The sequence below is a fragment of the Euprymna scolopes genome, chromosome 13 (assembly GCF_053919585.1).
Source record: "Euprymna scolopes isolate OS-2025 chromosome 13, ASM5391958v1, whole genome shotgun sequence".
NCBI lineage: Eukaryota > Metazoa > Mollusca > Cephalopoda > Sepiida > Sepiolidae > Euprymna > Euprymna scolopes.
In genome coordinates this window covers 6,645,534-6,668,248 of record NC_136494.1, presented here as the reverse complement: position 1 = coordinate 6,668,248, position 22,715 = coordinate 6,645,534, and the positions used below count along the sequence as shown (strand labels likewise).

The following is a 22,715-nucleotide window of genomic DNA, read 5'->3' as shown; positions in this document are numbered from 1 at the left end:
TTTGAAGCCAGTTTTGAACTCTATCAAGGCAGGATAGGGAACGTTAGAGGATTGCATCGGCAGTGAGATATCTGCTGGAGCGGTTGAATGATCCAACCATTTTTCCAGTGATATTGGCAACAGATTTGATGTATGTATTTCATTTTAGATCAGGAGTGAAGGTTAATTCCAGAAGCTTGTCAAGACATGGTGCTTCCCCGAGATGAGAGCCATTTATTTCAATTGGGGCGTGATGGGGGGTCAGAGCGATTATGATGAAAAGAGAGACGCTTGCTTTTCGATGCTTTAAAATTAACCATCCACCCTTTTCCCCATTGCACTACATTCTCAATATCGGAAGAGAGAGAATCAGAAAGATCTTGGTTATTGCTGGTCTTTGAAGTGTTGCCATAGATTGTGGTGTCATCTACAAATGACAATTCTAAGAACGTGATTTGGAAGATCATTGATGAAGATCAGGAAGAGAGTTGGGCCCTGGATAGTGTTTGATTTCTGCCCATCAACGACTACTCTTCTAAGCCTAAAGGGAGAAAGGATTTAATAATTGTACGCTATTAAAAGCCTTTTATATGTCAAGAGCTATTGTTTTAGAAATGGAACTCCCGTTGAGCGATTCACCAATTCTAAAGAAGAGTTATGTGTGTTCAATTAGAGAGGAATGGGCTAAGCAGAAGAGAAAGATAGGGAGAGGTAGACAGATAAAAGTTTAAATAGAAATAGGTTGCACTTTAACTCCAGACAACGCCAGGTAACCCTACTAGTAAATATTCACCCAATTTCAGTTTGAATTATTTGAAAAGATTTTGAGGAGCATGATGAAGAATGCAATTTCTTATTTGAAAATTAAAATTTGATCCATAGTCATTAGACGCCAATTAATCAAGATTCTCTGAATTTCAGTTTCATCTTAAGACCTCTTAAGCTTAAGCCTTAAATTTAAGACATTTTGTAGAATCAAAATCATGTAATGGATAATGATCAATATTGGATTTATTTTAATGGAAACAAGGCGTGAAGCCACTTGTTAGGAGCTAAAAAAAGCATTACTTCAAGATTAAAAACTAGCTAACAATAACTGTTAGATGGATAAATTCCGATCCAGAAAACAGCAATACTCCTTCCTTTGTCAGTAACATTGCTCATGGAATGTGAGGACTAAAGGACAAAATAAAAGAAGCAAGGATGCCGAAAGTAGACCCAAGGTCCACTTTCTACTAAATAAGGATTCTAGGCATAAGGTTCAGTAGGATTATGGCTTGATTTATATAAAATAATAGAAATATGTCAGAGATTATCCTTTCTGATGACCTAAAGAAAAAAATACCTACTGTTGATTCAGAGTGGGGGATTTCTTTCCAAATTAATTTTGGATGGCATGGGTTGTCTGATTTGCTATTTACTTCCTCACTTGAAATAATTTCAAATAAATACGTAATGGTTAACCGATTCAAACAAGATGAGGGAAGGTTCTATTACAATTTCTCCATTGCTTATGGCCTAACTCAGATTGATCATGGACCCATCCATGTGGCTGACACTGACGGTCAGTATGCAAGTCTCCCAGACCTTTTTCTCACAACTTACCCTGAGCTATGTTCATCCTCCATTCTGTCTCCACTCGGATCTCCCGACCACTCGGTTGTCTCAGTTAAGATAAAAACAAAATGTACCTGTCCATTGTACAGTATATCAATACTTTATGGCTGACTGCGATAGCTTCCATACATTTATATCAGATCTACCTTTGTGTTCCATGTTTAAAAAGAAGTGTCCTCTATAGTATCATACCTGATGGGATAGTTAACTGTAGGTATAGACCGCTTCATACACTCCAAAACATTCCAGCAAAAACCAAACAACCAGCTTGTGGTTCTCTCCAGAATATGCTGCTGCTATTGCGCACAGAAATCACTTTTTCCATTGCTTTGAACGTAATAGATGTTCTGAGACTAAAGCCGCCTTCAGGACTGCCAGCAACCACTGTAAAAGAGAGAGTTGTATGCTCAGTCCATCAAATTCAAACTAGCTGAGCAGTAGCTTGGTTCCCACCAGTTTTGGTGATTCACAAATGGTCATGAACAGAAGTGTGTGCTCTACCTCAACCATCGTCAATCTCATCAGCATCGGGCAAAGCCAAACTATTTGCAACTCATTCTACCCTATGCAATTAGGATTGTCTGAAAATATGCTATGTGACATACAAATATCTGTGTAAGATGTTGCCAAGCTAATCAAAAACTTTGATTCCAGTAAAGCAACTGGCCCTGATGGCATTCCAATTATAGTGCTGAAAAAGCTTCAACCAGAACTCTCTTACTTTCAAAGCTGTTTAAATGTTGTTTTAAGGAGAAATGCTTCCTGGAAAACTTCAATAGTATGCCCCATATTTAAAAATTCGGGTGATCAGTGTTCTCCCTCTCAGTATAGACCAATCAGTCTCTTGTGCATCATGAGTAAGTTGCTGGAGTTCATGTTAAATAGAGAAGTAGCTGGCCACCTCAACAAAAATAACCTCCTTGGTGAGATGCAGTATGGTTTCCGTTCTGGTAGATCTACAGCAGATGTGCTTACAGTTATATCTCATAGGATTAGTGAATCTCTTGATGGAGGTTTTGTTTCTTGGCCTTTGATAGGGCTTGGCATAAAGGTCTACTCAACAAGATCTTCAGCTTCGGTAGAGCTGGAAATATATTCTCAATTATTCTCTCTGATAGGTCTATAAGAGTAGTGGTTGATGAGCAGAAATCAGAAGCTCACAGTAATGATGCTGGAGTTGTTCAGGGGTCCAACCTGGGCCCAACTCTCTTCCTGATCTACATCAATGATCTCCCAAATCACATCTTAAAATCATTCGTAGACATTTAATGTAAGAAATTTTTTTAAAATGGAAATGTGTGTGTGTTTTTTTTTAAATGGAAATGTGTTAAAAAAGAAAACCCACTACACTGTTGTGTGGTATTTTTTTTTTAATCAGAGAAAGATTGTAAAAAATGAGATTTTTGAGCACCAGTTTATATAAAAAAACAAATTGTCCTCGTGTATGCTGTGTCATCTTCATTTTAACTCTCTGCTGTCAACCTTCATTTTTCACTTAATATCTGTGCCTGTACATCGCATCCGAGACCAGTTTCTCTTTTTAAGAAAAAAATGTTGGTGCTTAATAAAGCTAATTTGCAATAGTCGATTTGTGATAAGCCTGTTCTTCCTCCTCCTTGCATAAATGCACCAATTTAATGCTTCTGAATTAACTAAATTATATTAAACTAGCAGTTCAGCCCGGCTTTGCTCAGCCCTATGTACAGTTCATAACTTGCCCTACGTGTGAATACATTTTATGTAAGATTTCAAATGTTTCGACCAAAATTTGTCTGAGTAATTTCATAGAAACTGCCGAGGTCAATTGTTTTTAACTTTGACCCCAATTTTGACCCTTTGTCTCAAATCAAAATAAAAAGTTTTACCCATGTCCAAGTTACCTACATCTAAAATTTCAAGTCTTTAGACCCAAAATTGGCGGAGGAATTTGGTAGAATCTGCAAAGGTCAACTCTTTCAACTTTTACTTTTGGCAGCCAAATTTTCGCCCCAAAACTGATTAAAATGTTTGCCGCCTATCTGAATACTCGTTATGTATAAATTTCAAATGTTTAGACCCAAAATTGGCTGAGTAGTTTGCTAGACACTGCAAAGGTAAAATCTTTTGAACTTTGACCCCTTGGCAGCTCAAATTTTCGATCCAAACCGATTAAAAAGCTTGTATCTCTGCATACTCTTTATGTAAAATTTCAAATGTTTAGACGAGAAATTGGCTGAGTAATTTCGTAGAGACCGCAGATAGTTAAAAAGGATTTCTGAATGATAATTTTTTTAACTGAAATTTCTGCACTGATTCAGATTTTGGAAATAAATGGACTGTTAAGCATGTTTTATACTTACTCAGTTTCTTGGTCAAATTATTTCTTTTAATTTTGGTCTGCATAGCTCTAAAATGTCAGCAATATGCACCCCCACCCCCATTCGAAAACTTTGGAGATCCAACCTACAACTGAATTTGTTGAAAGCTGCATAAAATGTTGGAATGGTTTTTATAAGAATTTCTTTGGAAATGTATTTATTTCAATATTGTATAATCATTGAAACAAATTTCTTTGATTTTGCAGCAGGTGTATAGAAATGCAATCTCCAAAACTGGTCTGAAGAACCAATAAACGAAACGGTAATGTCAATCATTTTTTTATTGTTTGGGTTTAAAGAATTGTAAAATTATTATCCATAAAAATTTAGTGTTTCTCCAGAATTCCCCATATATTAAAAAAAAAAAAAAAAAAAAATCTATATCATGTGTGTACTGATAATGCAAAGAAAATATTGTACACTGAAAATTAAGTAGTTTTATTTTTAAAAGAAAGAATCAAATTTTATGATAAAAAATTGATGATATTACTATGCACTGTTGAAAACAAAATAGCAATAACTCTAAATAATTCAAACTCATGACATTTTAGAAAACCATTTTTAACAGACATTTTAAAATTTGCTTAAAATAAATCTATTTCAATTTATGATTTTTGGAATATATTTTCTTTCCGCCATACAGGTTTTTCTTTTCCTTTTTTCTTTTTTTTTTTTTAAAATATAAGGAGAATTCTGGACAAGCATCACAGATTTCTTTTGAATTTTATGACTTCTAAACTTTAAAACTTTTCTTTTTTTTTTTCACAAGATTTAAAATTACTTAAAAAATTACCTGATGAGTAGATTTTGTCTGTAAATATTTTTAATAACGGAATAATCAGTAATAAGTTTTTTTTTGTGTTTTTTTTTTTTGTATTTGTGTTAAGCATTTATAGGAATAAAATTAACATTTTCGACTTTTTGCAAATATGTGGCCAAATAATTTTGGTATATAAAAAAAAAAAAAATTAACCAATAAACTGCTCTATTTGTTATTGAGCATTATTCTATAAACGTAAGGATTCTCTGGCATTTTAACCCTCTCGATGCAAACTTTACACAATAACTTGTAATACCAGTTTTTGTTGTATTCGCCAAGCAATCGGCATTCTTGCTTCCACCAAAAGTGGAAGTTCATGGGGAAAACAAAATCACAAATGGTCTCCAGTCAGCATTATATCCCAATTAGCATAGAAGAAATACAGTACCGAGTACTTCCAAATGGTCACCCATTTTGTGCTGGCCAGGCTCAACTTTGCTTAACTTTAATGATCTAAAGGGAACTTATGTGTCAACATGATTACTTAGGAATACGTTTTACCACGCAAACAATTAAAATTTTTCATGAAAATAGATTTTATTAGTATCTTAAGTCTGGCGTTCTCTAAGTTATGACCCACAGACCAGATCTGACCTGGTAAAGTCTTTAATCCAGCTCACGAAACTCTTATATAAAATGGAAAAATATTTGGGGAAAAAAATTTTTTAATATGGAAATGTGTGCTAGTTTTTCTTTTTTTTTTTTCAGAAAATGATTAAAAGAATGAGGTTTTGGAGAACCAGTTTCAATAAAAAGCAAAGCTAATGAACAAAATGGTATAAAACGTGTCCAGTTTTTTTTTTTTTAATTTTATTTTATTTATTTATTTTTTTTTTTAATAAATATTTTGGCCCATGTAGCTCTAAAAAGTCAGCAATATGTGCCCCACCCCTCAAAAACTTTGGAGACCTTATTTTATTTATTTATTTTTTTTTTACAAAGAAGTCACCACTTATCAAGACCCGGAGGCTACTCGGGGATAAGGGTTAATGAGTGTACACTAGTCTATGGGACAATATCGTAATAATCATTAATAGTGAAAATTTGGTAAATTGGATCACTTAAGGTAATGGCTCATTCCATTTTACATATTGTTGTAAATGGAAATAAATCCTGTTATTTTTGTATAAGTAAAAAGATATATATATACATATAAAAAACATTCTGGTTTCCTTCAATGGAGGCTTCCATTCTAGGGCAAATACTCTTGACATATCGGGGGCCTTTGATAGGGTTATGGTATAAAGGTCTACTCCACAAGATCTCCAGCTACAGTATAGCTGGAAATATCTTCTCAATTATGAAATCATTTCTCTGATAGGTTCATAAAAGTAGTGGTTGATGGGCAGAAATCAGAAGCTCACAGTATTAATGCTGGAGTCCCTCATGGATCCTCTATCCCTGATCTACATCAATGATCTCCCAAATCACATCCTAAGATCATTCATAGACATTTATGCTGATGACACTGCCGTCTATAGCAACACTTTAAAAGCCATAAATGACATTTATCTTAAGCTAAAATAAAATTCAAAGAATACAAATTTATTTTGATAAAAATAAATATTCAAAAGCTGAAAAATATTTTTTTGTTTATCCTCCAAGACAAAAAAACCTTGTTTGGGGGGTCGCCTTTTCTAATACATGGAGCCCTAACTCACATGACATTGATTTCAGTCATGTGATCACTCCTATAACAAGTTTTACTCAAAATCTACTCCTTTCTCTCTTGATCAAGGTGGAAACATGTTTGTCGCTAAATCAATTTCTCATCATTTGTTTACTATTTTTCCCCAGAATATTTCTCAACGTGCCCCGACAAATTGTGGTAAGTCGACATTTTCTTATATCCACATATTAGCAAGACTGACCTTCAATTCACAGCGTATTTCTAGTTGGACATAAGGAGCTACTAGTTAGGATCATGTATGCGGGGGACTACGTAGGGAGTTCAACCGCAAGATGTCTGTTCACATTACATTTAAACTTTTGCATGTTGAGAAGCATGGAACAGGGAGGAAATTCCAAAGTCTAGCAGTCCATGAGAAGAAGGCTTTTTGGCATCTAGGGATCTCAACAGTGAAGGGGATTTTAGTTATTAGTATGCACGTCCAGGGGGCACAAGTGCTACGAGTTCACCAGAGCATATTCCTTTACCATCCTCCCTGGCATTATCTCCTCTTTTTAAGAGGGGGGAACGAGTGCAGTATTTTTGTTGTAATGATATCCTTCCGGGCATTACCTCCAGCTTTCCATACATCAAGCAAACTTACATTATAAAATACTAGCCAAAAACATATCGAAGAAACTAAGTAAAAGTAATCATAGAAGTGTATGGGTGGGATTTTGTCGCTTGTCGGGAGGATGTATGTTGCGGAGAGGGAGCATATATCTAACACAACGTCATTCAAGTTTCTTCATTTTTGAGATGAGGATTGATTATTCATATTATATAGATTTGTCAGACTACTATTCTCATCTTCAGTGTGATTTTTCACGTTTCAGTTGATGTAACCTTTGACCTTCTTCAGGTGTATAGTCGGAAGGATGTACATCAAGGAACCACAAGTGTTATGAATTCATTAATGCACATACCTTTAACATCCTCCAAGGCATTAGCTCCTCTTTTGGGGGGGAATTAGTGTGGTAATTGTTTTTGTTGTAATGATAGCCTTTCAAGTATTATTTCCACGTTTCCATAAATCAAGTAGCAAAAAAAAAAAAAAAAAAAATCCAAGCAACTATTAGAGTAAGAGGCTTTCTAGCGTCTAGGGACTTCAACAGTGAAGGAGTGGGATTTTGTTGCTTGTAGGGGATATTTATGTCAAGAGAGGGCATAAATACTATAAGTTCAGCAGAGCATATTCTATATTACTTGATAATCACTAAAATACCATCATACCCCCTCCATGCCATTTGTCTCATTTGATGAGTAGTCATAACTAGGGCTAGGACAACAGCATATTCTTTTGTTTTGGCTCTCAAGTGACTTGGATATATACTCAAGAGTCAAAACGAAAAGAATATGCCGTTGTCACAGCCCTAGCATTTTAGATATGACCATACATGTGTAAAAGAGGCTCTGTCTGTCATGTTTCATATTGCATCTCGAATAAAATAAATATATATAAAAATCAAGAAATAAAAATTGAGTTTACAAGCCAAAAGTTTCTGTAAACTTGAAGCGAACATAAATATTAATATAGTAATCCCAACGAAATAAAAAAGCTCAATACAACCAAAATAGGAAATAGAGCTTGTCCTAGAACACAAAGGCTAAATTATAATTTACAAGAATTTATTGTTCAATTGGCTACTAAAAAAAAAAAAAAAAAAAAAAAAATGAAAAGAACACATTCTTTGAAACTTCATGGATTAAGGAAATCTAACTTTTTTTTTTTTTCAATATCCTGTTGAAATTTCTGTACAAGTGAAGAATTTGGTAAGAATTAAATATGTATATATGAAATACGTCATTCTGGTTTTTGAATTTTGGAGATAAGGATTGATTATTCATATTTGATCTATAGTTCTCATCTTGAGTGTGATGTAACCTCCAACCTTTTTCAGAAGTATCTATTCAATCTCAGGGATCAAAGAAGTTTGAACAAAACTCTTTATTTAATCCAGAGTGATAGTATGCTCTCGTCCCGTCATGCATAACTGAGTAGAAGTCCCAAGCAAGTTGCAATTGTATTTTTCGTTTCACCCACACTGAGGATTGAACCTTCAACCTCCAGAAGAGTAACTTTACAACTGAATTTTACCAAATACTCTATCCACTTCTACCTAGTCATGGCTGCCAGAACGAGAGTGTGCTAATCACATGGATTGAAAAAAAAAAAAAAAAAAAAGAGTTCCGTTAAGAAAAAAGTGTAGATTCCCAAGTTTGACAAGATACATCAGATAAAGTTGGAATTTACATCAACTCAAACGTAAAACTAACACTCAAGAGGAGAAAAGTAGGCCGAAAAATGCAAATAATAAAGGTTGTTGATAAAATAATAATCCAAATAATTTGTTTTTTTGTTGATAGAAATAATTAAAACAAAAAAAAAACATTAAAATAAAAAACATTTTAATATTTTTTATTGTATAACACAATTTTATTTATAGTAAAGTATATTTTCCACTTGGTGTGAATACCATCAGAGCCACACCCATATACGCCTCCCCTCTCAGCCGTTTGGACACATTAAGTAAGGTGGGTTAGCTGTAACCAACTAACCTCAAACATTACATATACACACATACCTGGAGGAGGTGGCGTCTCCTAACGGATGTAACACCAAAATTGAAACTGACATTGGTACCTTAAGACAAATTATCAGCATCTTCTGGCCAATTTGTTGGAAGAGAAGGGTTAGGGCTAAAAGACCTGACATCAGTAATCCCGCAAAATGAGTTTGGGATGGGGGAAGACTCACTGGTAACGATTGTACCATCAATTAAGAATTGCCAAATTAAACTAAAATAAAGGAGAAAGAGGCGGGATAGGATCACTGGACTGCATGAATTGTTTGAAGAAAGAAAAGCCTAAATTTATTTAAAAAAAAAAAAAAAAAAAAACTGGAATCAGAAAGAAAATTAAATACATAAAAATATAGAGTAATTATTATTTTTTTTTTTTTATTTTTTTCTTTTTTTTTTTTTTTTTCAAAAGATGATTTAAGGAAAAAAAAAATCTTCATGTAAATATTTTTTTCAAGGAAAACTGATAAAAATACCAATCTGCTCACCATTTTCCAAATATAACTTTCTAATTCTTTGTATGTTATTCTCAACTACTAACAAATCTAAAATGGAAGAAGTAAGACTTCCTCCCCATTCTTTCGATTTCCTGATAATGTCTGAAATTCTAAAAACTCTTCAGTTAAAACTAAGAAACAAAAAAAATATAAAGCAATTATTTTGTATAATTAAAATTAATCATTAAATTACTTGTTTTTATAATCGGACAAAATGTAAGTATCAAAAAACAATTTCTAATAGCATTCCAAGCAGGATGTAGCAATATGTACGTTTATATAACGCTGAAAATGATATCACTAAAAAAGCATCAGCAAAAAAAAAAAAAAAAAAAAAAAAAGCAGTCATAACATTTTTATTTTTGCTTTAGATGTGACCATGTATGCGTAAAAGAAGCTCTGTCTGTCATGTTTCATATTGCATCTCAAGTAAAATAAATAAATATATATTTATCAAAAATCTAGAAGTAAAAATTAAGTTTACAAGCCAAAAGTTTCTGTAAACTTAAAGCGAATATAAATATTAATATAGTAATCCCAACCAAATTAAAAAAAGCTCAATACAACCAAAATAGAACATAGAGCTTGTCATAGAAGAACACCATTAAGGACTGTAAATTATATTTTACATGATTTATTGTTCAACAGGATACTCAAAAAGAAATATATTAAGGTGAAAAGAATGCATTCTTTGAAACCTTTTTAGATATCCTGTTTAAGTCTTGTAAATTATAATTTACAAGACTTAATTGTGTTTATATATATAATTTTTTGATGATCTTATACATTTATTGCTCCAAGCAACTTCCTGTTTTGAAATTTATTGGAAGACCTCAAGATATAACATTTTTTTACTTAATCTAAAACCCAATATCATCTACTGGATTAATGTTTATTCTGAAGTTTAATCATAATGAACATTTCTTTTTACATTTATTATAGGTGAAAAATTTTTTTTTTTTTTTTTCATTAAAGTAAAATTTGTTCATTTTTTAAAATTTATTCTATTTAAATAAGTATTAAATTTCCAGCTAAAAATTATTCTTGCAAAGAAACATTTATTCAAAAAAAAAAAAAAAAATTCTGTAAATATATATATTCTTATGTGTGGGCGTATATTTTCGTTGGGGATTTTAGATTAAGTAGTACTATTTACTTCCAACGAGTTTCAAAACCAGAAGTTGCTTGGATCAGTAAATATGCAAAATCAACACTTTTTTTTAAAACTAATCAAGATCTAAAAGCCACTTAAGGATAATTAGATATACATTTAAAAAAAAAAAATTTCAGAGATGCCTTTATGAACTGGTGAAAGGGGAGGGCGATATTTTTAAAAATGAGTTTGTAGGTAAGAAAAAAAATGCAGAAAAAAAAAAAAAAACGAATGATAAAAAAGTTTTTATTTCTTTTTTATAAATGTTAATAATTTATTTAGATAATACAGCTTATTAACAACAAATAAATGCAAATCCTAAACGGGATTTCGTGGACTGGGTGAGAATAATATGATATATCAACTGACAGGGCATCTATACCTTTTGTGTGTGTGTGTGCAGCAGACGATGCAACAGCACCGTTATGAAATCATGCATCATTAAGGAAGGGTTTGTGACACGCCTACTGTCGAACAAATGACAAAGCTGTCAATAATAAAAAATATATAAGTTCAGAGTTCAACCTATTTAAAAAATAAAAATAAAAAATACAGAAAAATGGTTATAATGTACGTACCTGTCATCGAATGGAAATATTACATTCCAAATATCAAGTAAATTGATCAAATAGAAATCTTTTTACAATATTAATAGTAACTTATAGCCATTACAGAGCTGCTTTTGATCTCAGTAGTTCGAATTGAGTTGTCTCTCCTTATTAAATATGGCGGATCAAAACAATGTTTTGCTTCCTTCTAAAATTTTATTTGTTAAAAAATAAAACTACTTGATCAATTTACATGATTTTTGAAATATAGCATTTCTGTTCTGTGACGGGTATATACATAATACTGATTTTCTTGTATTTTTTTATATTTCTATTTTTTTTAATTAGATTAACTCGACTTGTACAAAAAAAAATATATATATATATAATAACTCCACTATTAAACGTTTCTATGGATCAGAAATTCTTTTATTCTATTTTTTGTAAAATGCCTTTGTGGATTAAAAAAAAGAAAAATTCTTTTAAGAACAAATTAAAACGTCAGTCATTTCTTTTTCTTTTAAAGAATGAGGAAATAGTATTTGATTCTTGCAACTTGGTGTGTGGGTTTCCGTTCAACTTTTTTTTTCGTCTTTAAAACAAAAACGACTTTGTTACAGGACTGACTAAAAAATAAAACACATAAATAATAATATTGTAGAAAAAAAAAAAAATAGAAAAAAAAAATTCATTTTTTTTTTTTTTCTTTCAAAAAATTCAGAAACTAAATAACAAAGTCCATAAACATTGACAAACAGAAAAATATAACAAAACTGTATCGACTGTCTTTCTTTGGGGACGTTTTTCAACTAAGACTATTCCCACGGCAGGTTGAAAAATAGAATCTCTATAAGCAGTGAGTTTTGTCCCCAGAGGAGCAGTAAGTAATAGATGTAGTCAGGTATCCACATGTGTATTGCCTGGTCAATAGTGGGTTAGGGATAACTTTCATGTCCACCTGCCAACAGAGTCCAGTACCCACAGGCAGTAATAAATCAGCCGATACTTGAAAGAATTTCAAGCTGATAAAAAAAAAAAAAAAGAGAAAGGCCATTAAAGAGAACCTTCTTATGTTTGAGCAGCAGCAGCAGTCATTTTTTTTTTTTTTTAAGTTCGTGTTATATTTTTTTATATAGTACAATTGAGGTTTACATACAAAGTAGGCAGAGCTGATTTTGTATAAGGATTATTTTTTTTATACACAATTAACAAACATGCATGAATGTGTGTGTGTGTGTATGCACAAATATTTATAGTTATTTTTTATTTTTACTAATTGTTGCTTTTCTCACGTGTACGTGTGTGAAAGAGAGGGTTGCCATCAATCTGTGTAGTTGTAAAGTACACACAGATATAATATAACATTAAATGCCCTATATATATGCACACACATGCAACACACATAAAATCAGAAGCATGTATATTGTTATGTGTGTAGATGCATGCATATATATATATATACACACGTGTATAAACAGATGCTTATTTTTTGAGGGAGGGGTCTTTGTAGCTTTTGAAGGTAGACATTTCTGAACTCGCAGGTCATCAATTATGATAAAGGCTTTGGGTTGGGAACCGATTTGGACCTGCATATTAAGATAAAAAAAAAAAAAAATTTCCATTTGTTTAAATATTCCTGCAACCATTCGAAAAAGTGTTTTATTTATTTTTTTTAATTCCCAATTTTGTTTTGCGTTTTTTTTTTTTATTTGTTTGTTTATAATATATATACTTTTTTTTTTCTTCTTCATCTAGATTTGGCAGAAATTCATTTGATTTTGTTTTGTCCAACCATGACCTTGGTGACAAAGTTGACAATGGCGAAGGCAGGTTGTTCTGGATCCAGTTCAGCAAACAGGTGACACGCGTTGTCGGATACTCCTCCTTGTTTTCGCGCAATAAATCCAAATATTCTGAAAAAAAAAGAAGTAAAATAAAAATTAAAAAGAAAAATTATAGACATTTTCAATCGTACATTTCTGAAGAATAGCTCTGTCTGACGTTTCCCAAGAGTTCCTTGACTTTCATTTAATTTATCATCACAGACTATTGCATGCACACACACACGTGTGTGTGTATATATATATATATATATATATATATATATATATATACACAATTAATTGTAATCAGGAATTGGAAAAATTCAAACTTTTGGGCATATTGAAATCGGAAAAATTTGTGCCTATTTTACGATGCCAAAAACGATTCCTTTAGTTTTTTTATTGATTTTTTTTTCAAACAAATTCTTCCACTGCTGCGAGTAATTAGAAAATATTGATTTAATAGTAAAAATCATGGATCATCTCACACATGTTTTTATGATAATTGGGAAAAAGTAACAACTATTGTTGTAATTGTATCGTAATCGTCCGATCACTAATATATACTCGCAGTTCGGTCATAAATTATGATTAAATATGATAATTTAATGATACAAGTTTCGTATTTATTATAGAAACGATACTCCATCAATTATTATATTGTACCCAATATATAATAGTGATTTCAAAAGTTAAAAAAAAGTGTCATCAGCTAAAATCAAAATCAAGACAACTCTGCAGCCTTATTCCTTAGCATCTAAATCCATGCGTATACAAAAATTGCAAAAAACAATGTTGCTCGACCTATAATTGTATATTTGTGCAGAAGTAATAGGTTTTGTCAACTTAATCCTGTCAAGGTCAATGGATTTTTTTTTTTTTTTTTTTTTTTAACCCTTTAGTAGCTATTTTTATTGGCTAAAAAGCAAATCCAAATTTATTCCTCAGATTTAAATTTTCTGTAAACCAAAAATTTAGAGAGGGGAGACCATGCGTGCACACAGGTCGCCTGGCACATATCTGATACATATTAGGTTGGTGCAAAAATAGTGTCGTTTTTGACGTTCAACTATAAATATAAAAACATTTATATATATAACACCCACCTAATAGTTAGTTTCAAAAGTTATAAAAAAAAAAAAAATTGATAATATCTGCTAGGAATGTTTAATGCTCCATCATTAGTCATTATTTATGTCTCCAGCATCGTTACTATCTGAGCTCACGACGAAAGTTAAAAATTAAGCAACTTTGAGTGATGATTGTTTAATTTTGCACATGTGCAAAAGTAACAGCCAGAGTAATGTTTTAGTCAACTTACCCTGTCAAGGTCAACCGTTTTGTTTTCAATTTTGACTCTTTAACAGCTATTTTGCTTTTTCACCCCAAACAAGGCACAGTGGCATTTTGATGTAGGGGGTTACTATCTGGGACATAATTTGCAGGATTACTATATGTAAGGAGTTGAGCAGCAAAACGTTGACATTACACTTGAACTTCTGCATGTCAGTACAGTTGGGGTAGGAGGAACCCGGAAGGGAATTCCAAAGTCTAGCAGTTCTAGGGGAGAAACTATTAGAGTAGAAGGCTTTCTGGCATCTGGGGATCTTTACTTTGTAGGGGTGGGATTTTGCTGCTTGTTGGGTTTGTCAGGGGGTATTTATGTTGAGGGGGTACAAGAGCATGTAGTTCGTCGGAGCACACACACCATTAAAACACCATTAAAACACCATTAAAACAGGCCGAGGGATGCAACCATTTCGCTACATTTCTTTAATACAAATATCTGTTGCAAATTAAAAAACTAATAGTTTTTACATTGAAATTCTTTTGGAAATTTATCTTTTTTTTTTTTTTTTTAATTTTTATTAAATCACTGCTACATTGCATACATATAAACATACAAAATAGACTCCCCCCCTCGTAAAAAAGACACCTAATATCCTAGTTACGAGTACAAATGCTGCATCACATCTAAGATAGACTTATAAAATCATTACATGTAGTATACGCAGCTATTCAGGTAAAAAAAACAAAAACAATCTTGTTGACAGTAGTACTACTTACACCTAATACCATGCAAACCATATGAGAATATATAAAACAGAAGTGCCTGCACATGTAATAGTGAAACAAGGGTTGCACAATTACCAACCACACTCCTCCTGAGTTGGCACTGTTGGATTCCAGTCCAGGACAACTGGGAATAATGCTGAGTTAAGCAGAGAGCAGATACAGCAGTAGTATTCTCAAATGGTCACTCATTTTACTAATGATCAGGCTCAACGATGCTTAACTTCAATGATCTAATTGGAAGCAGTGTGTTAGCATGATTATTCCATGTATATGTGTGTAATATATATATATATATGAAAATAAGACAAAATTACAAATGAATAACACTAAACATTAATTATAGATTATTTGAAAAATATTTATGCAAATTAGGCATACAAATAACTAGATTTATGACTTTTCTCTCTACAATATATACATAGCATTTCAAGAAATGTTGTAGTCTTCATTTAAATAAAAGTGGGCCTTCTTGACTAAAAACCACGTTTCTGACATCACTCAAAAAACATCTTGCAGAATTAACAACAGCAATCAAGAAAAAAAAAGGATTTTTAAAATATTAAACAGATCTTGATTTCTCTGATGAAGAACTACGAAACATTAATTTATTACGAACTGTTTAAAAAAAAAATAGTTATGAAAATTAGGCATACAAATAACCGTATTTATGACTTCTCTCTACTCCATTTCAAAAAAATATTCTTGATTTAAATAAGTGATGATAACAGAAGTGTGATAAATTTTTCCGTTGAAAACTGATTTTTGTGAAATTTTAACCAATAAGTATTAAACATTAAATAAATATTCTCCGATTTTTTTTTGCGTTTTTTTTTTGTTTTTTGCAGCATTTAAAATTTTGTTTTTGTTTTCAGTATAAAATTTTTTTTTTATTGCAACATTTAATTTTTTTTTTTTTTTCAGTATTTTAAACGTGTTTTAAGAGGCATAATACAGATACAAACTCCTATTTGAAAATTCAAATATTTCAGATTTATATTATATTTGATCCATCCTCATTAGTAGGGCTAGGACAACAGCATATTCCTTTCATTGTTTTTACTCTCGAGTGTGTATCCGTTGATATCTTATATGCGTTCATATAGACTGACGTGGTTCTCGGTTGATTAACTGCGTCAGATATATACTCGAGATCAAAATAATGATTAGAATATGCTGTTGTCATTATTAGTTAGTAGATATCAATTAACTAAGATTATCTAAATTAAATTTTTTTCTTAAGCTGAAAATATAAATTTTAAACATTTTTCTGGAATCAAAATCTATGTAATGAACTTTGATTGAAATTGAAACAAGGATTCTATACACAAAGTTTAGTAGTACATGTTGATATTAATCTTTATAAGATAAAAAAAAAGAAGAGTTATAAATAAATAAGTATAAATTTTGCACAGTTTTTATAAGAGATATAGAAAAGTGGCGCAAAATTTTTCTGTTGAAGGAATTATTTTTAACCATCTATGGACAATTCTATTTGTTAGAAAAAAAAAAAAAAAAATTAAAGTTCCAAAATGGCTTACTTGGCTTCCGTTGGTGCTCCAGGCACATTCGTCTTTACCCACCTGAGAAAAAAATAAATAAATAAATAAATAAAATAAAAAAATATTTAATTTTGTTAGATAATTTTGACAAAACAGATTTAAATTTACATAATTTTCTAGATTTTCTGTATGTTTTTTTTTTACATGGGGGCTCGCCACTAAGGCCTGGAAGCCACTCGGGGATAAGTTATTGTGTGTACAATAATCAATGGGATAATGTCGTAGTAATAGTTGGTATTGGAGATTTGATAAAGTGTCTTACTTAAGGGGGCGATTACTCAGGAATTTGTCTGTTGGACTTGAAGACGTCCAAGTTGAAGTCAGGTGGGAAACAGGCAAACGAAAGAGAATTCCACAGGCGTGCACTTCTAAGAAAGAAGCTTTGTTCATGGAATCTACGTTTTGATTTAGGCACAGATAATGAGTGGGGGAAATTACTGACAGTGGTTTTAGCTAGACGGGTGTTTATTGTGAAAGATTGGCGAGGGGGGACCAGAGCTTGGACGAGCACTTGTTTTTAGCATTTCATATTTTAAAACATTGTAAACAGCAATATGAAGACTAAACTTATTCGAACAATCAAGTGGACAATTAAATTAAATTTCACTCCATTTTTATTTCGGGATAACACTTGATCTCTATATGGTTGGTTGTTTTTGTTTTACAGCATATCAACCCTTTTCAGGTTATTTAATGCTGAATCCAAAGAGTTTGAAGAAAAATTTTTTAAAAGAATATATTTGTTGTTTTCAAACCCATAGTTTACAGATACTACCACTCCGGAACAATGACAATTAAAGGGTGGGTCCACACTCCCCAAAGCCCGCAAGCCGGTACCTCATCACTGGATATAGTTTAAAGTCATATCCAGGACCTGATCTCTATATGAGATAAATAGAATATTGAAATTGTAAGTTCTCTTATGCCTCAAATGTTGAGTTAGTAAAGAAGTTAATATTTATTTTGCTCTCCACAATCGATAAACAATTAAACATGTTTTAATATCGTTTTATAATCTCTTGGTTTTACTGGATTCTAGGACAAGAATCCATCTAGTCTGGTGGAGTCACCAGCTATAGGCAACATCAATTGTAGGGAAAATTATCCTCATGCCAGGTTGTCTGAATGCAGATAAATATTACTTCAAAGTAATCTGATATTTTGGTTCTCATCCAGAATTATTATTAAAATTAAAAATTTAAAAAAAAATAAAGAAAAATCTGTGGAGCAAGTTCTATAAAAAAAAAAAAAAAAAAAAAAAAAAATCCATTTTTCCTTTATAACAACCTAGCAAGACTATCTGGCCATAAAAAAAAGATCATAAAGTGCATGCAACATCTTTATATTAAAATTTTTACACCTCTCAACCAGTGTCTATATTTCTCCCTTTTGCCACATCCATTTCCCCCTCACCCTAACACACACCTCTGATGAAACCTAGACCAGTTGACCTACAAAGAATTTCTTTTAGATATTATTCATCCAGGGCAATTCCAATCAAAAATATATAAACTTTGTAGGCGTTTTTTTTTTTTTTTTTTTTTTTTTAAACTTTTAGCTGGATACACACTAACACACAACTGCTCTTTATATAATAGATAAGTGCTGCCTTACCTCCTGTCTTCAGGGTCAATACCACAATAAGTAACTGCTGTAACAGGATAATGGCGTCGGAAGAAGAGTCTGCAAGAGATTGAAAAGAAAAAAAAATCTCTGAAGGGAATGCCTCACCAAAACATAATATTTACATTTTATTTGTTCTTGGAACTAATATATAAAATAATTTCATTAATGTTGCCAGATTTATGAAATAAGTACATTAAATAAATTAGATAAGGGTGGTTGAGAAGCCTCAAGCTTGATTTTTCGCAAGAAAACAAAATTATATTTCCAGTAAATCCTCAACAACCCTCATGTGATGATGTGATCATTTTAATCAAAATAGCCAAGTTAGTGATTTGGGGTGTTAATGCCCAAATATTATAGTTATGGCCCACACCCATGAAAATTGAGTTGAAAATATATATATATATATCATAAAGACAATGAAATTATGCTTCAAATAAACACTGAACCAATCTCAGGCTATCATTTTTAGCAGGATTTTTTTTTAATATGCCAATCTGGACAGAATGTGCCCACTAAACTGTTCATATGCTATGGACAAATTGAGTGTTTTGTCTTCGCGTCAAAATAGTGAATGCAAAAAATTTTTGAAATGACTAAACGCTTACTTCCTGTTGTTGTCAGTCAATGTAATTCCTTGTGATGAAACTTTGAAATGGACAACTGTAGTTTTTGGTGTGGGATCCATTGAGAAGGTCACCTTGGCAGCTTTCGCCACGGCCTGGGGTCCAGTCAATGATTCCGTATCCACAGTGTTTAGATAAAGTACATTGCAGGCTGAAAAAATTCAAAAAGTAAATTAAATTAAAACAGAAACAAACAATAAGAATTGCAAATGTCTTCCCAAAATTCTGATGTTTATTGTTGACCAGTAAAATTCAAATTCATTAAAAATTGTTGACCAGTAAAATTCAAATTCATTAAAAATTGTTGACCAGTAAAATTCAAATTCATTAAAAATTGTTGACCAGTAAAATTCAAATTCATTAAAAATTGTTGACCAGTAAAATTCAAAGTCATTAAAAATTGTTCATCACTAAAATTAATTAAAAACTAGCGGGGCCTGTGGAAATTCTGCAAGGGCATTCTGTAAATGGAACACTGATATTGTACCTATTTACTATGCCTCCCCACGGACAGAGTTAGACACCAGGGTCGTTTTTTAACGTGGAGAAAAGGTACAAAAATAAAAATTGTCTCAGTCGTGAAGGATTTCTCCTCCACCGAAAGAGAACAAGAAATAGAAGTGCAGCATCTGAAGAACAGATACTACACTTTGATCTTGTCCCGAAGGCCAATGTTAAAACTGCAAGAGTATTCATCTAAGCTAGCAGGGACGTCTGGCATAGCCAGGTCATAAAATACACTTAAATATGATATTTTAATTCTTGCAGATTTTGTCTGTATTATTATAGAATTAATGTTCTATTGATTTTTATATATCATGAATTTGCGATTTCAAAAATATAAAAATATATCCATATGATTTAGGTGCATCAGTTTGAATCAAAATCGAAACCAAAACTTATGAAAAAATATATGTATATATATATATAACTGGAGTTCCTTCAGCTATAATCGAAACTGAAACCAACCAAAACTTATGAATTCTTGGTAAAATTATTTATAAAAAAAAAAAAAAAAAAAAAATGATTGAGTGCCATCAGCTATAATCAAAACCGAAACCAAAACTTATGAAAAATTCTTGGTAAAATTATTTATAAAAAAAAAATAATTGAGTGCCATCAGCTATAATCAAAACCGAAACCAAAACTTATGAAAAATTCTTGGTAAAATTATTTATTACAAGAAATGGAAGTCCATAAGAATTAAACGACAGTCACTCGGATGTAAGCGTGACACATGCTATCCTATTAGTATATAGATTGTTGACCAATAAAATTCATTTGAAGTCGTTTTTAATCAAATCTATTAAAAAATTAAATTCCAAAACATTTTAAAATTTGAACAACATACAAGCAAAAAAGTTGCACTTATCTAAAATAGCATGATTTTTGTTTGGATTCTTCGAATTACTTTTTTCATCTTAGTCTCACAACATTTTGGCCAATATAACCTCTGACCTTCTTTAGGTTCAACGTATCGAACTCAGCAATCAGTATAGAATTTCAAACAGAACCTTTTATTTAATACAGTTTAATTGTTTGTTTGATTGTGAGTTTTTTTCTTTTTCTTTGTCTGGTGCTCTAATTCAAAATGGCTAGTAGAAGTTAGATTCACAGTAATTTTTATTTTATACTTAGTCTAAAGTTTTCATTAATGCATTAAATGAAGCAGTCGCACTATTCTCCCAGGGATTATCTTTTTTTTTTATTTTTATTTTTTTTATTAGTGAATTAGTGTATTATCTGTTTTGTTGACTGCACACATTACTTTTTTTGTTGGCCAAATAAAATTTAAATTCATTAAAAATTGTTTTTTTTCATCAAATCTATTAAATGATTAAATTCAAAAACATTTAAAAATTTCAACATAAAAGCAAAAAGTTGTATTTATTTCAAATATGATTTTTGTATTTGTATTCTTTGAATTACTGTTCTCATCTTAGAACTTATTCTCACAATATTTTGGCCAATATAACCTTCTGACCTTTAAGTTCAATGTTGTCAGACTCAGGAATCAGTATAGAATTTCAAACAAAACCTTTTATTTAATCAACAAGAGTAGCTTTCACTCATTCCATTAACCATGACCGGGTAAAGTGATTCTTAGTATGCTTCACTCACGGAGGCTTGAACCTTCAACCTACACAGACAGTCACTTGTATAACTTATTTAAGAAATTAAATCAAATGTTTATATTATTAAAACTTAATGATATAAAGATCTGATTATTTAATTTACTTAAAAGTTATACAATGTTTCTGAATTTTGGAGATGATGATTGGTATTTTAGATTTAAATTATTTGGACTACTGTTCTCAACTTGAATGTTTTTAGCACAACTAAAACTGATTATTACTTGATTTCTGGTGAATTTGATTTTGTAATTATGTTTTTTTTTAAATAGGATTTATAAAGTTAATTTTGGTATTTTACATGACTGCATTTTTAATAATTGCCAAAGACTACAAGTAAAGACTCTCAGACCCAAATGTAGCAATGACTCTTGTGAATAATTTTTTTGTTTTTATTGCTGATTGTAAGCAAAGTAAACATTTTAAAGTTCACTTGCTTATTCTTTGATCACATTTATTTTCACACCTACTTACTAAACGTCTATAGGAGACCTTTCAGACACTTCACATTAAACAATTTAAACTGCCGGACAAATTGTCTTTTTATTTCTTTAGCAACATTCTGAGCATGCCTTTTTCTGATGACAGTGTTGGCCCCAGTTAAACTATGGACGAAAATCTCCCAAAATATTGGACAGAATACATCGAAGGAAAACGTTTAGAAGTTTGTCAAATGAAAAAACAAAGTATATCTACATTTAAAAGTAAACCCCTTTCCTAAAAATAGATTTTATATTTTTTTGGTAGTTTTTTTTTGTGATTAAAAGAAAGAAAAATAATTTTTAGAATTTAGAATGCGAGTTAGTCGTGCATATAAATTTTACTTAAAATATTCCCCATTTTGGAACATTTTAACTGTTAGGGCAGTTAACTAATTTTTAACCGCTAGTCCGAATGGTAAAATTATATAATCATAATTAATCGCTTTATTTTTTCGTATTACCACCAGATTAGTAGAAAAAACTAGACGAATCTTTTATGACTTTTAACAAAGACATTGTGTACTAAAGGTTGATCAGAAACATTAATATGGCCAAGATTTACAGAAAACAAAATAGGTTACATGTCCTTAAAATGTTGTCTGGTCCAAAAGAGGTGACGATTTTACATTAATTTCATATGGAAAACTGGTTTTTGTTGTTCTATTTTTACCACAAAGTTTTTCATGTGGCTTACATGCAATTGCTTAAAAATGGGAAATTGCATTTTTTTCTTGTGTAATAAATTACTTTCTTTAACAAGTAACAACAAAAACTTAAAATTGCGAATTGATGAAAAAAAAAAAAAAAAAAGCAGAAGAAAACAATCATCGATATTTTCATAAGAATGCCGTATTTATAAAGTACAGGAAATAATGGTTAGCAATAAAATAAGAACCGTTTTTTCAAAGAAAAAAAATACTGACAAACATTTATTGAGCATTATATAAAAAAAGATCAGTTTTACATATAAATTTAACATAAAATAAGCTATTATTTCCAAGACATTCTAGCATTCAATCAACAAAAAAATATTATCTGGCAGATGAATTCTACTGTGTTTATTTTTTATGGGGTAATCTTTTAAGGGATTACTTTACGACTTAGGGTTAATGGTAAAAAATGGAGTGAACATTCATACAAAAATTAGAATGGCTCTGAAATGATTATCA

General features: G+C 31.2%; 2 protein-coding genes across 54 annotated transcripts in view; one reads left to right on the top strand and one right to left on the bottom strand.

Annotated features, from left to right (window-relative positions):
* Positions 1–15,931, top strand: part of LOC145291928 (kinesin-like protein KIF9) — a 223,834-nt gene extending 207,903 nt beyond the window's left edge. For 2 of the 4 annotated variants that reach the window (XM_080137840.1, XM_080137838.1), the window contains 2 exons: positions 4,160–4,215; positions 12,978–15,931. In XM_080137840.1, the coding sequence (XP_079993966.1) occupies positions 4,160–4,207 (48 nt within the window). In that variant the 3' untranslated portion in view covers positions 4,208–4,215; positions 12,978–15,931. Of the gene's footprint in view, positions 1–4,159; positions 4,216–5,481; positions 5,550–6,570; positions 6,602–12,977 lie in introns of all 4 variants that reach the window. The other 2 variants (XR_013869494.1, XM_080137839.1) reach the window with 2 other exon arrangements.
* The window catches only part of LOC145291925 (tensin-3-like), a 1,436,242-nt gene continuing 1,423,385 nt past the window's right edge, over positions 9,859–22,715 (bottom strand). For all 50 annotated transcript variants that reach the window (XM_080137783.1, XM_080137795.1, XM_080137791.1 and 47 more), the window contains 4 exons: positions 18,915–19,083; positions 18,295–18,363; positions 16,660–16,701; positions 9,859–13,135 (listed from right to left, as the gene is read on the bottom strand). In XM_080137783.1, coding sequence (XP_079993909.1) covers positions 12,991–13,135; positions 16,660–16,701; positions 18,295–18,363; positions 18,915–19,083 — 425 coding nt within the window. In that variant the 3' untranslated portion in view covers positions 9,859–12,990. The remainder of the gene's footprint in view (positions 13,136–16,659; positions 16,702–18,294; positions 18,364–18,914; positions 19,084–22,715) is intronic.